The sequence below is a fragment of the Pyrgilauda ruficollis genome, unplaced genomic scaffold (genome assembly GCF_017590135.1).
Source record: "Pyrgilauda ruficollis isolate IOZ18807 unplaced genomic scaffold, ASM1759013v1 scaffold72, whole genome shotgun sequence".
NCBI lineage: Eukaryota > Metazoa > Chordata > Aves > Passeriformes > Passeridae > Pyrgilauda > Pyrgilauda ruficollis.
In genome coordinates this window covers 4,155,516-4,172,345 of record NW_024529044.1, presented here as the reverse complement: position 1 = coordinate 4,172,345, position 16,830 = coordinate 4,155,516, and the positions used below count along the sequence as shown (strand labels likewise).

General features: G+C 41.0%; 1 protein-coding gene across 2 annotated transcripts in view; it reads left to right on the top strand.

Annotated features, from left to right (window-relative positions):
* ANKFN1 (ankyrin repeat and fibronectin type III domain containing 1) overlaps positions 1-16,830 on the top strand; it is a 64,841-nt gene that overhangs the window by 22,980 nt on the left and 25,031 nt on the right. For both annotated transcript variants that reach the window (XM_041485811.1, XM_041485812.1), the window contains 3 exons: positions 10,526-10,623; positions 11,228-11,318; positions 14,579-14,686. In XM_041485811.1, the coding sequence (XP_041341745.1) occupies positions 10,526-10,623; positions 11,228-11,318; positions 14,579-14,686 (297 nt within the window). The remainder of the gene's footprint in view (positions 1-10,525; positions 10,624-11,227; positions 11,319-14,578; positions 14,687-16,830) is intronic.

Genomic DNA, 16,830 nt, shown 5'->3' with positions numbered 1-16,830 from the left:
CCCAGGAACATCCCACCAGAGATGAGCAGCAAGTGCTTGCTGGGCTTTAAGGACTGTTGTCTTTCACTAACCAGCTTTTTTGGGTTTGCATGTTCCACACAACACATGCACATAAAGAAAGAAGGATTTTTCAAAGAAAAAAAATTAAAAGTAATGTTAAGTAATTTTGTCCCATTTATTTTCTGTAGATTTTAAACCTGATTATTATTTTACTTTTACAGCGAATAAGTACAGATAAGCCTCCTCTTACTGCATTATTTTTTTCATCCATTTCCCATGAGAAATAGTCATAATAATGCTGTGATACCAAAGTATAGGATAAGGAAGAAAAATGGACATAGTGCTGATACTACCTACTGGAAAGGATCACCATGCAATGAAAGATCTCTGTTTATATTTTATTTACAATTTTTAAACAAACATCTATATTCTCTTTTGAAGGAAAAAAAATGAAACAGCTTGTATAACCCAAGTTGAGCTAATTTATTTTAGAGCCTGGAACTATTTATGTTTGAAGAGAGAGGAAGAAAGACATGTTTGATGTAGCAAACAAAGCTAATCTTCTCTGTTTGGTTGTAGCTGTGAATGCCAAGTTATTTTCCAGATAGTGATGCTGAGCTGTCTGGGCCACTTTAGCCCTTGTTACCTTTTTGTTTAGTTTGGTCTTTTAGCAGAGTATTCCATGTTTGTTAGAACTTCCCAGCTGCCTTCCAGGATTTCTTTTGGATAGAGGGAAGATTTTTATTTTCAGTCAGTGTAGCTCTTTAAAACACAAAACAAAACCAAACAGGTTGGCTTAGATCAGGAAGGAAGGAGTCATGTTTTGCTTAAATTTTGAGAAAAGGTCATTCCCTGCCTCCTTTGTGATCCATTTCAGAATTTTTTTTGAATGAGAATAATTATCTTTGAGTCACTGTTTCAGTCCTGGCTGGATATGCAGCAGCCCCAGGATGTTGCTGTCACACAGCTGCATGAAAAGGGTCGGTTCCAGCCCAGAACAGACCAGTACAATTTGCTGTTGTCACTGGGAGTCCCAGTAAAGGATGGGGGAGCTGCCTTTGCACTCAGGGTCAGCACCTGTGCTCAGGAATGAGGAGCTTGGGCCTGTGTGGGACCCGAGCTCCAAAGAAACATGGACCTGCGATTCTCAGCTGGCTTCTCACCAAGTCGATGGAAAATTTACATAAAGATTTCAGTGTGAAAAACCTCCAAGACTTTACAGGAGTGATCTATAAATTTTGTGTGATTCTGCATGTTTTATTCTTGGGGGTAATCCTTTCACAACCAAATAATCTCGTCGTTTTGTGTGGGCTTCTGCTTGTCCCCATGAACACATACAAAACAGCAGATACCACATTTTTTAATTATGTGTTTGATATGTTTATCAAAAGTTGACCTTCCATGTTTGCCCAAGTTTGGATTTATTCCATAGCAAGCTCCCTGCAGTGATCCTCAAAGACCTAAATATACAGATATATTGCTATATCTCTATATTCATATCTATATGTATATCTTTCTCCACTTTGGCTATATTCATATCTATATATATATATATATATATATCTTTCTCCACTTTGATGGCAACTATCTGCTCCCACAGCAGTGTCAGAGTGGAAAGCAGCAAGCCTGTGCTTTCTTTGACTTCCAGAAGAACCCTGGTTATGGAAATGAATGCTTGTGGAAGCGAGTCTCAAGAAAACAAAGCTCTTTAATAATAATACCTCTGTCTCTCTAAAGTAGATGCTGTGTCACTGCTTGATTCTGGTCCAGTCCATAGAGGAATTGAGCAGAATTCTGTACTTGGTCTTGAACCCTTTCCACTTATTATTCAAAGTTTCTTTGTATATTTTGAAATTCATTCTCTCTTTTTTCAAAACAGTTCTTGCTCCATAAAAAGAAAAGAGAATACTTTTCTTTGTAAGACATTTGAATTTATCCTGCTGAATAGGTGTGGTCTGATATTTTTTACAGTAGTTCATTTATGGCATTTTATTAGGTCTCCCGGGCACTTTATTTGCACGTTACATTTTGGTAGCTAACAGGACTGTGCAATTTGACTTCTATTTTTATGCCCAGCCAGTACAGAAATGTATAAAAGTTAAAACAAACCTTTCTATTTCTAGCTCCTGTCAATGTCTATAGTATGTGCTGGACTTAACATAAAATTTAAGACCTTCTATTATTTAAGTTTGTTATGTATTTAAAATCACCTTTGAACATGAATCACTTATTAAGTGATGCTGTAATTAACTAATGTAGTTAATCAAGCACCAGTTACTCAGCTGAATCATTCTTTCCTCCTGCTTTGTGTTTTATAAGGATTTTGAACAGCAGCTCAGGATGAATAGCTATGAGAAAACCCAGACATACAGTCTCTACTTTTGTCTGCCTTCATTTCTGAGGAAAAAGGCTCGTATCATAATGTTGTTGAATTTTAGACGCTGCTTTGCCTTTTACATTTGCTTTGACTTACCAAAATTATTGAGCTTTTGGGGTTTTTTTAATTGTTTGCATATGGCTGTTACAGCTTCCATTTCATAGGTATGGCTCAGAAGAGGTGAATTCCTTGTAGTCAGTGGCAGGACTGGGACTCAAGACCTTCAGCTTCTGTCTTGAAGGAGGTCAATGATTTAGCAGATATTTTGATTAATGGATTTGGGAATGAAGACTCACTGAAGACTTGAACAAAACCAGAATGTCCTCGTAGGGTTTATGACAAAGTTTTCCCGCTCATAGCTCCATCTTAAGTCTTCTCTGGCCCATCATGGACTTTCTTGGACCATTGAGAAGCATCAAAGGTCTTATTTGCCTGCCCAGCCAAAGCCTGATCCTGTTCTAGTGATCAGATCTGACCCCCAGAAGTGATGCCTGTCTGTATATTTGGAACCAGGTCTTGGGACCTGCTGCAAGCTCCTACCTTGTGTATTGAGCTTAAACTGCAGGGTTTCCTGCTTCCATGCATGAGTGTCCAGTTAGTTCAGGCATGACCACCCCAGCAGTTTGTGCACGAGCACCCAGTTAATTTACTAATGAACACCCAGCTTGCTCCTCCATGAGCTCCTTCTTAACCCAGCCTGAGCTCGGTCACTTCACACCTGAGCACCCACTTGGCTCACTCCTGAGCACAGTGATGGGCATGGATGGCAGTTTCCAGTAGCCAGGGGCAGCTGAGGAGTGATGGAGGTCAGGAGAAGCCATGTGCTGCTCACAGTGCTGCTGGCCATGTCTCAGTGTGATGGAAAACCCAGCAATGAGTGAAAGCCCCAAGAGATAGAAAGGAAGCCGACAGTAGGAGAGCGGGAGGACAAGTGTGTTAAGTTCAGTCTTGAAAAGATGGTGGGAAGGTGTTCACTTAGACGTTTTTCTAAGTATATTTACTTTCCTCTCACTTTGAATGAATTATTAGAAATTTGTGTTAATTTGCAATAATTTAAATTAAGTAAAATCTCCCCAGATCAAGGCTGGTTTGCCTGCCACACCTACCTGCATTTCTAGGGAAGGTGAAAGCTCTTTAAGTTACTGAAGGGATTATTTTATAAAGAAATAAAAGCCTTAAATATGGTTAATTAATGTCTATGCAGCAAAGTCCCATCCAAACCGTGACATCCTATCACAGAGGAACTAGAGGACAAGGAGTGCAATGTCATTAAACAGATTCCTTGAATTAGCCTCTGAGTATTTCCTCCCTTTGTTCCCCACACTTTGCAGTGCTCTGCTTTGCCTCCTACATTGTGATAGATTACTTTTTTGTGTGCATTTTCCCAGCTGCTGATTATGAATTCAATTTTAGTGTCATGTTTTGGGCCGAAGCTGAGCCTGCCCGTGTGCGCTTTGTGCCGACGACGATCGGTCCTCGCACGCGGCAGCTTCCCGCGGCTCTGGCTGCACAGAGCACAGGAGAGCAACGCTCCCACTGGGAGGGGAAGCTTGCAGAATCCATGCCAAGCTTTTCTAGGATGTGAAGCCTCTGCATAAGAACCCCATTTATTCTTCAATCCACTCTCACAGTTCTAACACATGTTCTCTCCCACTTTTCCTTCCATGGCCACAGTGGCGTATGTTTGTCATTTCAGGGCTGAGAAACAAATCTTGGCTGTTATTATAATCCATTGTAGCTTTCTAACCACTGGCCCACATTGGAAGGCTGCATGTGCACCCACACGGCACATTTTCTTAGTTATTTATAAAATGTTAGTAAGAAATGTCATTTTCACTAACAGAGGAAAAAAATTCCTTCTTGTACTGGAATAGCTGGCCTTATTGCAAACAGATAGAGAATTGCTGGGATTTAGAAAACGCTAATCAAATACTTGAGAAAAAAGATCAATTTTATTTTTTATATTCTCTTGGTGAGAATTTTATTAAAATTCAGTAAAAATAGTATCTTATAAATCATTTATATAATGCAGATTTGCTTTAAGATGAACTAGTCATGAAACCATGATCAAGCAAAGATGTGTCTTTGGCACCCAGCCTGCTGTCATAATGGTTCCCATAAATGTCAAGACATAAAATAGAGTATTCTGGCCTGGGTCAAAGGAACATCCAGAAACAGGGCCACAAGAAAGGTTATTTAACATCATTGGTTATTATTAGCAGGCGTAAAACGCGAAGGAGCCCAGAGCTGTTGGGAAGAAGATTTATTGCAAATAAAGTATTTGATTATTAAAAGAAAAAAATCTCCGCAATAAGTAATGTGAAGATTTATAGCCATGGAAGTTCCAAATGAAGATGTGCTCTCTAGGAATAGTCTAGATATGCTTTTTTTGGTACTGTCTTGCACTGCTCTGTCTCGTTCTGCTGAGAGGCCCTTAAATCCCCCTGCAGCTCTTACCCACCACACCACAGCAGTGACTTTTTTGCCTCAGGTGGGCACAGAGCTGTTTGTTTGCGTCTTTTTTCATTCCTCTTCAGCTTTACTGATACTTCTACTAACCCAGTACAAAGAGCCTTGAATAAGTTTACAGAAATAACTGAAATTATAGATAAGATCCAAAATAATGAACACTAGTGTTTAGAGAAGTTTGGAGCTCAGGTTTTAATTTAAGCTGTACCTAGAAATCCAAGTCCCAGGCCATGACTGTGTTTTAACTTCTGTGTTTGCACAAACTGCTCAGTGCCAAACATTTGTTTTTTCCTAATGGAAGCATTATGCTGTCAGTAGTCCCTCCAGCTGGTATGACTTGTCTTTCTCCTATCATTTCTTGGAGGATTTCCAAACATGAGAGAGGCATGAACACAGCCTGAACTGAAAATCTGAAAAAAAATGGGGTTCCTTTCCTAAATCAGGCTGGAGACAACAGTTGAAAACAGCAAGGAGGAGCTGACCAAATACTGCAAACAATGTTCTCCATCAGAGCTGGTTTCTACGCCAACAGATTCCTGCTTTTCACTAATGTTCAGGTCTTTTCACTTGTTTGATAAATATTTGTTTAGGGTCCTTCATCCTGATTTTATTCATATAAATGGCGGAGTTTAATGTCTTTAAATCCAGCTGCTAAGACATTATGAGAGTAAATCATTAAAATTTTTTCAAGATCAGCAGGCAGAAAAAGATGGCGTGAAGTGGTTTCTGGTGGTGCTCTCTGTCTGTTTTCTATTTCTAAGGAAGCTAATAAATAACACAATTATTTGTTTGGAGGTCCTTGGGAACACAAGATAAGACCACCATCAGCCTAGGCCCCGGACATGGGAGGAGGGGAAGGAGACAGAACCTTTGCTGCTCAAGCCTGCCTTAAAAGCTTGAGTGACAGAACACACTGCCCAAGGTCACTCAGCAAGTCAGTGGCAAATGCCGGAATAAAATCCAGAATTCCAGCTCCATACACTACTCTGCAGACCCCAACAAGCAGCAACAGAACTCCTGTTCCTCAGTCTAATTAATTTACTCAGCAATTCAGTAACATATGTGCAAGGAAAAACAAATGTCAAGACAAGAAACAAATTCTACTGTGGCTCAGGCTATTTACTTGACTCAAGAGAAGGTGCTTTCCTGAATGAATCTACAATAAGGTCAGGAGATGTTTTGTGTCTTCCCTTTGCCCTTTATCTGTCTGCCTGTCCTCTGAGAAGCTATTAAAGGCATGCTCAGTATAACAGAAGGACTGTGAGTGGAAAAGAAACAGGTGAAAATAAACTTCTCCCTTTATTTTAAAGTGCGTGAATTGAGTATTTAAAAAAAAAAAAAAAAAAACAGAAAAAAAAAACTTGGCCACAAGTAAGTTACATAACTTAAGCCAGTCTAAAATTATGTGCCAGCAATTTACATGAGTTTTATGTAACTGTTTATACTGCTGTTTATTTAAAAATTACTACTTATCTTGGCGACCGCAGCAACACATCGTGCATTTGCTAGCTCTGGAATACAGGGCACCTTCATTAAAACACATAGTCACCAATATATTAAACACACAAAAAAGCCCTGCTCTGACATAACATGAAGTGTCAGATGGAAAGCCGCAACAGCAAAGACATTCAGCGTTCACAACAAAGCAGCCCTTTGGGGTGTTCAGAACAGGACTGGAACATGCTCCATCCTTAATTCACCCAACAGCTTTCAGGTCCTTTACAGCACAGTTGGTGCAGTCTACAAGACCAGCTCCTGTTCCTGGGCTCTTATAAAGGACCCTCTTCATCCTCAGCTTTCTATACTTGAGCATGTTTATAATTCAGCATTTACATGCTGAGGTGAGGCAGCCTTTTGTTCCTTCTTAAAGTCCCAAGGACTTCAGTGTGACACAAATGGTTGGTAATTTCTGTTTGCTCTCTCCTAGCACTCTCCCTCTCACAAAGGAGGCAAAGATTTAGCTAAATCTTCATGGTGGGTTGCTCATGCACAAATTAGATAATTTTTAGGTCCAGATCCTTCACCAGGGTAAGACCATGAGTGAGTGGCTTTGTATTGGTACCAGGAAGAGCTGCAGACATCCCACAAGGCCAGGCAGTGGGAGCAACACTGGCCTGATATATGGACTCTGCCCTTGTTTTGGGACCTGTTGACTGAAGAAGGTGCTCTACCCCTCCTTACTTCATTTTCACTTCTATTAAATAGGAAAACTGGTATCCATGTCCTCTTAGGAGGTTTCTAGCCCAACGAATCAGTATAGCAGAATATCATGTATTATTTTTAGATGACCATTACAGTAGAGAGCTGAAAACTGGCAATGCAGAGCAGGAGATATAAACCTAAGTGATAAATTATTTCCATCGATTTGCATTTCTTTAAAGCTGTATCATGTCATCTTCTCACTTGAGTCAGTAAAATCATGGGAGGAAAAAAGTTTGTTAAAATTATAAGTAAGCAAGAAAATTCCAAAACTTGTTATGAGTTTCTTTATGACAGATATACTTTGAAATGAGGGGGAAAAGAAGGCACTATTCCAACACAGCTGTTGAAAAAATATTTATTTTTCAGTTATGGAAATTTTTATTGAAACTGGGGGATGGTTTTTTTCCCAAAAGTGAGGTTTTAAAATAAATATATTTGAAAATTAAGTTTTGAGTAACTTTGGATACACCATTTTGTTCGGTAAATATCCCTTAAAAGGAAGGTTCTCAACCATGATAACCATAACCTGATCCACAGGCACATACCATATTCCTGTGTTTCGATTCCCTGGGGCTCAGCCACCACTGGCTAAGCTAAAAAGAAAGCAAAATGCTGGCATTGCTGGCTGCACAAGGAGAGGCACAGCGGAGCACAGGCTCAGCCTGGCAGCCAGTGAAGGATGGGATGGTGGGGGGACCACGGGGCACCCAGGGTGCACCTCAGCACCTCTTGGCAGGATGAGCACTGGGACACTGGGACACTCTCCCGAGGCAGCTGCTGTCCCTCGAGGGGCTGGGACATCCCAGTGTCACTCAGCTCTCAGGGGCGCATGACACCAGCTGGGGCAGCAGCTTGCCCTGGGAGATCAGAGCAAGCCCTGTGATTTACTATCACAAAACCTCTCAAACTTCCCTGCTGCTCCTGAGATGGCTTTGAGGATCATGTCAGCCCATTATCCCCTTGGAAACTCAGCGTCTCTCCCTGAACTCAGCAGTCTTTGATCATTTCTGAGAATAAACTGCCATGCTGTTGCTAGTCACAGTATTGTGGTGTTCCTGCTGGTCACAGGCTTGCAGACAGGTAGGATTGCACTCCTGCTCAGATTAAGGCATTAACTCCTCCTCAGACAGTGTGCCAGCATCTCGAAATTTTAGGAGCACTCCTCTAAATGCCAAATGCAAGTGGAAGGGGACCCACATCAAGGACAAGGCTGCAATGTTTGTTTGTGTAAGCTACCCAAATTTAAATATGCCTCTCAAAGTACCAAGTTATGTCTGGGCAGCCTCCAGTCCATGGAACAGTTAAAAATTTGGGAAGATCAAAAGCTGCTTAGAGCTACTTCTCTCATCCTTGGCTTTTGCTTTGTGCTGCCCGGAGTGTGGCCCAACCACTGCCCCTCTCCTGCAGCAGGACACTGGGGCACACCTGGGGATGCCAATGAAGGCAGGATTTGCTGGCAGAAGCTGTCCTGAGTGACACTGTCTTGCTTGACATGAATCCTTGAAAATGGATTCTGACTGGTGTCTGAAGCAACTGCAAGCCTGTTGACAACACGTTCAGCAGTCTGAACAGGGTTTCTCCTTCTGGAAAACAGAAAATGTGTCTAAGTCTGCAGCATGTGTACAGTGTCTGCAGTGACTTAAAACGAGTGCAGTTAGAAACCTTGAAAATCACAGTTTACAATGAAAACTCTGACAGGCCATCAAGTTCAATGTTGCTTTTAAGCATTCCTATAATTAAACTGTCAACAAAACCCTACAATACGGTACTGCAACAGTCTCTACATTTTCCTACTAATGTGCAGAGATAGCTTCTACTAAGGGTGGCAGTAATTGGGTATTTAAAACCCATGGAAAACTAGAAAAATACATGGTGAAAAAATTCAATGAGAATATAAAAAACCAATCTTCTTTTCATTGCAGCAAACACAGAAATGTTGCAGAGCATGCTGTGCAATTATAGAAACAAAGTGCAATCATAGAAAAGGAGTGATTAGGGGAGAAAGGAAAAATGAGTTGTGCTATTGATACTTGGCTGTTTCAGAAAAATGTGTTGGCAGTTAAATGTTATATATGCTGAACAAGAAATTCTCTGAAGCCGTTTTCTTTTAACATGAAAATATCAGTATGACACTGCCAGAAGATGAAAATTCCACATGTTGAAATTAGAATACCTATATCCTCTGATCCATTCTAAATTATCAACTCCAATACTAATGAATATACAAATAAACTGTCTAAAAACTATTTTGAGAGTAGATTTCACAAAATAAAGGAAAGCTTTATATTGAATACTGTGGTGTAAATCCAGGAAATTCATGAGATTTCCCAGTTTCTACTGCAGAATAATTCAAGAGATTAATTTCACTATGGTTTTGACAGGTTTTCCTGGAAGTTTGAATCTGAAGGTACAGGTCACTAAATCCCAGAGGTATGACTCCAGGTTTAAAGAGGATGACACCTCTCATTAATAAGGAATAATTTAAAAAAAAAAGCTGGTTTCCTGCCTGCAGCCATCTGTTCCTCACTTGCATTCTTCTTTTAAAAAAAGCTGGTTTCCTGCCTGCAGCCATCTGTTCCTCACTTGCATATATTCTTCTTTCAAAATCATCCAATATTATTTCTTGGTCTGCTCAATACTATTTTATGTGCACAATAATTTTTTCAAGTACTGAGGAAGAGTATGGACAGCAGGACTGCTGGTTCCATAACCCCTGAGCTCAGCAGGAACAGGGGTGACAGGAGCACTTTGGTGAAGGTGCCCATGACAATTTGGGCTGAAGGAAAGATGGGAGGGGTCTGTCAGCCCAGCAGCACTCCAATCCCTCTGAAAGTGGATTCAGCTTACCAGGTCCTGCTGGAGCTCTGTAATTGCAGTGACCAGAGCAGCAGTAGGCCTGGCCAGGAGAGCCAGAACTACTGAAACCAACCAGGAGGCTCCAGTGAGTGTCTGGTCCAAGGAGAATATTTCTATCCTAATTAGCCAGGGGTAGTTTGTGGGTCTGAGAAGCCAAAAGGACTCTCTGCCCATGCCCACCTGTGGAAATCAAATGCAAGTCGGTGCAAATCCAATGCTTTTTGTTGGTTAGGATGTATAAACTGCCAAATGGCATTAACAGGTCCAATTCCTTCACCATCTTTTTTTTTTTTTTTCTTTTTTTTTAACTGCTTCTCTGTTTTTAAAAGGAAATTGCTTAAATTAGGGCAATGGTGACTCAAAGTAATTTGTATTGCAGTCTATTTTTAAGCATTCTTTCCTGAAAAGCTTTTGAACAATATTTTGGGTTTATCTCCCATACACAGAGATATAATTTAATCACTGTGTATTTGCTCTACATTACTGTTAAAAATGACTTTTAGTACTCACATGGACTGGAAAACTGCTAGGAGAAAAGTTAACCTGTGAGTGATTCAAGTCCTTTGGCTTCTTTGCTTGGACTGGTACCTGACTTGATTTTCTCCTCCTATTTGTTTCTAGTGCAATGGAGCTCTTCAGAAGACTTTTCTCCTTTGGCTGGGGAAATAATCATGGATAATCTTCACTCTTTGAGGTGCTCCATCACAGGTCTCAGGACGGTGAGTTCCAGAGGACACATTTAGACCTTCATGGCCTCGTCCCCACAGTGATACAAAGACATGAGAATTTGCATCACCACCCCTTGGAAATCTCTGCAGAGCCTTTCTTGTAGCAACATGTTGCAGTGATTGAGCACGATATGTCTGGTAACCAATCCAAAAGTCGAAAAGGAATAGAACCAATTTCTGAGTTATCATTCTCAGAAGAAATTGGGACAGACTGGAGCAAGAGCTGCTGTTTTCTGGATCATAGGATAATCAGTGCAGATCAAAGGCTCTTGAGAAATCTCGACCTGACTCTGATGACCAATACCTCAAATAACAAGTATTTCTCTTCTCCTTCTTCCAGAAGTGTACATGTTGATGCAGTCGTTCTCATTTTTGCTATTTCTCCTTGCATATCTATTTTACACCAAACAGAATTGGGTCTCAAACCTTATCCTTAAATCTCTGTAGTATGTTTCAATTGATCATGGTGCATTTAAATTACTAAAGCTATTTAAGTTGGAAAAAAAAAAATCTTTGTGAGGAACTGCTTTGCAGTTGTTACAGCCAAGATTTTGAATCCAGTGACAGTTTTGACTCCAGTTGTTTCCATTTGCAGGGCCAGAGATATTATGTCCGTGTCTCAGCATACAACATGAGAGGATGGGGACCTCCATGCAAATCTACTCCTGAATATGCTTCTCCTTCAAGTAGGTTGGGTTGGTCTGGCCTCCAGTTTGCTTAGTGATGTTGGAGTTCACAACGTAATTGTCATGCCATCTAGGAGTGAAATAAATAATAAAACTCCACTCCTTCCAACTCCCAAAAATTAGGCAAAATAATAATTGATGTATATTTATGTCTCAGCTTTTATTCTTCTCCAGTCCTTTGACAGATAATTGTTTTCTAGTCATGAACACTTTAAAAAATTAGGAATATTTTAATCCTCATTTCTTTTAGGAGAGTTCTGATATATGGAACTTCATTTTTCAGTACATTAATGGATTAAAACCTGATTCTGAGCTGCTAGAAGCAAAACACTTACAAGTATCTCATGTAATTTTGTGCTTCACCTTGTAGCATTATAGATCCCATTCACTGGACCTCTCTTACAGAATCCTGTACATAAAATACTCCAGTGAGGACACACATGGTGGTAGGATGTCGCCTGTAAATGTTGCAGAAATGTCAAAAAGAAAATATTCTTTTTCCAATCTCTGGCAGGTCTCCTCAAACTTCATTAGGGCTATGAGTTGTCATTTGTAATTTTTAATCTATTATAATCACGTTGTATTGTTAGTTGCTTTTCCAGACTTAGTGTTCCCTGCCAAACTGGCTCAGTGTATTACAGCTCCCCTTGCATTGATTACTGCAGTAAAGTGGGACTTCTCTTTTTATTGCATTAACACTAGTTTTTATCAGGCTAATGTAGCAATTTAATAACCTTGCATGCTAATGTGAAAAAATATAACTAGCTGTACCTACTCTCAGTAGTCATAATGGAGAGGGTTGGATAAATAAGGCTTTTGCATTACCATTGTCCCATTTTGCTTCAATTTTTTTCTTGTGTTTTCTCCAGAACAATACCAGAACTAGGCTAAAGAAATATTCTGCTTGAGAACAAAAATGGGCTACAGTCATGGGAAAAAAATCTACTGTGGATTACTGAATAACTTGGTGATGTGCAATTACCTTGACTATAGCCAGGTGTAACTACACAGGACTTGGCCCCAGAAACCCAAAATTTACATCAGCTGGGGGACAGATTCTTTCACAGTAGCTGCCAGTTATTCAGCCAAATATCCCCAAAGAAGGAGCACTCCTGGCAAGACAGGTGGTATTTAAGACTGCAGCTTTGTATGATGTGAATTTTGCTTTCAGCATATTGCATTCTATTCCCTTTTTATAGTCCCCTGCTATTAACCTTCTGAAATCTGACATTATGTGCCAGTTCCAAAGTTTTGGGGTGTGAAGGAAATCTTCCTGCAGATTTCAGTGGCTCAGCACAAAAGCCATGGAGAGAATTCTGCTCATTCCCCTTGTACAGTATCTCAGGGTGCTAATAGTACAGAAAGTTCTCTAATTGCTGGGTTTAGGGCCACATGCTTAAGCTTTCCAGTAAGACCAGCAGAACCTAAGTGCAAACCTTTTCATTAAGTAATACTCACATTAGAGAGACAAGATGTTATTCACCATTGCAGTTACTGGGGGCAGAACTTCCCTCTTCACATGACTGCCTTCACCACTGGTTTTGAAAAGCAGATTTGTGCTTGGAAAGGAGGCAGCAAGCTGACATTACACCAGTGCTGCATAACAAAATATGGCCCTGAGCTAAAATTTAAATGGGAATACATTAATGCTCTACAAAGTTGTCTGCAACAGCAGCTATGAGAATATGCAGGGGAAAGGAAATCTTCAGGGCCTGAAGCTGATCCAGTCCAATCCCAGAGCATCAAAGGCTGGTGACACTCTTGGAGATGTGTCTCTGTGTGATGACAGGGAGCACTTGCCGCTTACCCCACACAGCAGCAGCCTCTAAAGTGGTGGTCAGCATTGTGCACCTTCTCTGTGAAATCCCAGTAGACAAATATTTCTAGGTTTATTCATTATCAGGTGAGTGATGGACAGTGATGGAAGCTGGTCTGGTTCCTGTGTCATTTTTAAGGTAGTCAGCAATCTGGAGGTTCAAAAAGTTGGAAACCACTAGGACAGAGAAATCACAAGGTTGTTTGAAACTCTACCAGTCTGATAACACCAAAGCACTCTGAGACTGGTGAGTTCCAGCTGGTCCCTCCTGCTGCTCCCAGGAGCTCTAAGGACATTTTCCCCACAGAGAGCAGTAAATGCAGCTGGCCCTGATGTCTGCAGTAGCACAGAGCACACAGGACAGCCCCTCTGCGGCTGTCACACTGCCCACAGGCTATCAGGATACCAAATGTCTTCTCTTTCCAGCCTTTCATGGGGCTTACTCTGGCTGCTACACTAAATGTAAATAAACAAGTATTTATATCCCTGGCATAGTGAGCCCATTGGAAGGAATGCTTGACTCCAAACTTGCACTAGAAACTGGATCTGTATATTTAGTGAGTGAGCAAACTGCTGGTGGCTACGAGTACGTACACGGCCTCTGTGCCAGCAAGATGGGAGCATGTCTCCTGTGCAGACAGATCTCTTAATACCTTGATCCACCACTCCTTTGGGCCACGAAAAGAGTGCAATGAGCTTTTCTCATTATAATCAAAGTATGAAAATAGCCAAGTCTGGAATTAAAGAGCTCCTTTCTGATACACACCGTTTCTTCCTATTTGTGATGAGTTTGTTTTTTAAAATGTAGACTGAGATTCTCATTAGCAGCAAGTGAGTGGAAACAAAGTCTGTTGGAGGTTGAATGTGTGTGGGACAAACACAGCAGGTTTTTGCCTCAGGAGTGCAGTGCTGAGCAGCCCGTGGCTCCAGGGCAGGAGCTGCCAGCATTTGTTCAGGCCTCTGCTGGGAGCAGATCTCCAGAAGTGATTTTATTCCAAGCACATTTCTCTGGCTACAGGGCAAGCTCTGGGGGTAGGAAGATGTTCATTCTCTACTGTGCAGAACTATAGGCAAGTTGTGGAACCTCCTGGTGCTGGCAGGAGTGACCTTGGTGAGGGGCTTAGTGCCAGGACAGGCTGAGAGCAGCCCTTACTGCAGCACCAGAGCCCATTCATGGAGAGAAACAGACACGGTCCAGTCAGTCACTACACAGCTTCTCAGAGCTGCTTGTGAGCTCTTTGTTAATAATCATTATGATTAATTACCCAGCTGGCACAAGGCAAAGAAACCTCAGTGTACAAGTAACAACAGACTTAGAAACGACTCCTGCCTGCCGAGATGCAAAACTCCTCTAGAGCCGAGAAGTACCAGAGGCAAGAAAATATTTTTAGACTCTCTCCTGCACCTTTGTGTTTCATTTCTGTTTATTTCCTTTGTTCAATAGACTGGAAAGACTGCAGTGGAAGAGAGCCCCGGCACAGGGGACACACAGAGGCCCTGGAACGCCTCCTGCAGCAGGTCCGAGCAGCTCATCAGCACCACAACTGCAGAGGTAAGGAGCAGGAGCAGCCTGGTAGGGCACCAGCTGAAGCCTCGGTGGCGCCTGCAGTTTTTAGCAGTTTTCTAACTAGGTCATACCTTCTCATTCATCAGGAAAAGAAAGATATTAATATTGGCCCATCTGGAATCACTTTAGCACACTATCTCGCTCTTAACCCTTGAAATCGGTTGGATGAAAACATCTGAAGGCTGCAATGTGCGCACACAGGCACAGTTTGTCTCCCTCCATACCCTACACACCTATTGATTTGTTTTTCCCTACAAATTAGTTTCACACAGGATTCCACTAAAATGTTTTAAGGAAGGCTTTTTTGTCTTTTCATATAAAGAAATACTTTAGACAGTTAACAACTGGTTTGGATCAAAAGAGAGGAATTGGCTGCCTCCAAATGGAAGACACTAAGTGGATGGCATGCCAATCCATAATGAAAAATACTTTCACAATGCAATGGGAAGATAAGATTGCTACATTTCAAAACAGAATGGATCAAAACTAGGAGAGAGTTCAAATCTCAGCCAATCTTCATTCATGAGAAACAGACTGTGCCTTTAATAGCTCAAAAGCCAGGGCAACATCTTGGCATTCTTTTTTTTTAGAGCCTATATAAAAACTCCTGTTCTATATGGGTTGTTGAAAAGTACTATTTATTTTCTTAAAACAAACTTCTAACTGGAATAATGCCTCATTGCAAAGGGACTTAGTTTAAACAGAAAAGTTAAACTATCATGAAGTTTTCATTTTTCTTCACCTAGTATGAATGATATGTCAAGTTATATCAACTGATTTAAAATCATAGAAATATTTTGAGCTAAAATCATCTGGCTGAAATGAAAAGATGCAGCCTTTGTTCTTTACATGCAAATTTGTAACCATCACACTGATCCATGGTCTGACACATCCCATTGTAACCATAGCAACTTAAACTATTCATCTATGATGCTTGGAAAGGAGATATTGCAAGAAAATGTTGTTTCTCTAATTAAAATTCATGCAAACATTATCACTTGCAGGTGGTCTTGGTACTGAAAATACAGATGATGTATTCTATCTCTTACATGGCTTTTTGTGCTATTAAGAAGGGTTTCTTTGTAGTACAGTTTTTCCTTTCTGGAGTTAGTGCCTATCTCGGCTCTTTCAGGCCACCTTTCCAGTCAACAGGGACTAAGTGATGGAACATCTGAAAATATTCTTAGTATAAATTGTTTTACTGACATAGCAGCCCAGAACAAAAGCAGTTATAAACATGCAGAAAATACCTCCTTTTTGACATTCTGACACCAGTGCCTGCTTCTTATAAAATTCCACTGCTCCTGAAATTAACCCCAGTCTCAAAACTGAGCAAAGATCACTTCATTGTTGATTTCCTAACACCTTTTCCTTGAATAATAAATTACAATACAGGAAATATATTTAGCTCAGAACATTTTCTTCTGTGCCTGAAAGTCTGTGCGACCTCACATGTACCACACTGGAGTCAGCTTGAGCAACACCCTTGCCTCCAACCAAATAAAAATCTCATAATTGCTTGTAATGCTAGCATTATACAGTAGTATACTTTGGATAAATCAGCATGGTATCATCATAGGAGAACCTTTGGAACTTTCCTTAAATATATGATGATGTCAATCCCTTTTATTTCACTAATTTGATAAGGAATCCAAACAAAGTTTACAGGAAAAGTAAGAATTATGACATCACTTTGACCCAGAAATTTTATTCTGATATTTATCAACCTCGGTGGAATCTGAGGAGTTTGATCAAGGATCTGAGATAAGCTTCTCAGAAAACCCCAAACAACAGCTTTCACTTCATGGAATACAGAGGCTTGATCTCTATTCTTAATAATGTAAATTAGCAGGAGTGACTGTCAGGGTGGAAGTCAGCCTGGCCCTGCTGTTTGCACACAGGCTGAGGACCTGCCCAGGCATTTTGCTGTTCTTTGCCATGATTCCCTTTACCACATTCCAATTAACGGGATCGATTTGCCCCTGTCAGTAAACAGCTGGAAAGCAGCTGTTTGAGGAAGATCCTTGACTCTGCCTGCAGTGCTGGTGAGCTGCGAGAGCAGAACCGGGCTCTGCAGGAGCCAGGGCTCAGGGGGAGCAGGGCTGGGTCAGCCCTGGTGCCCCGGCACC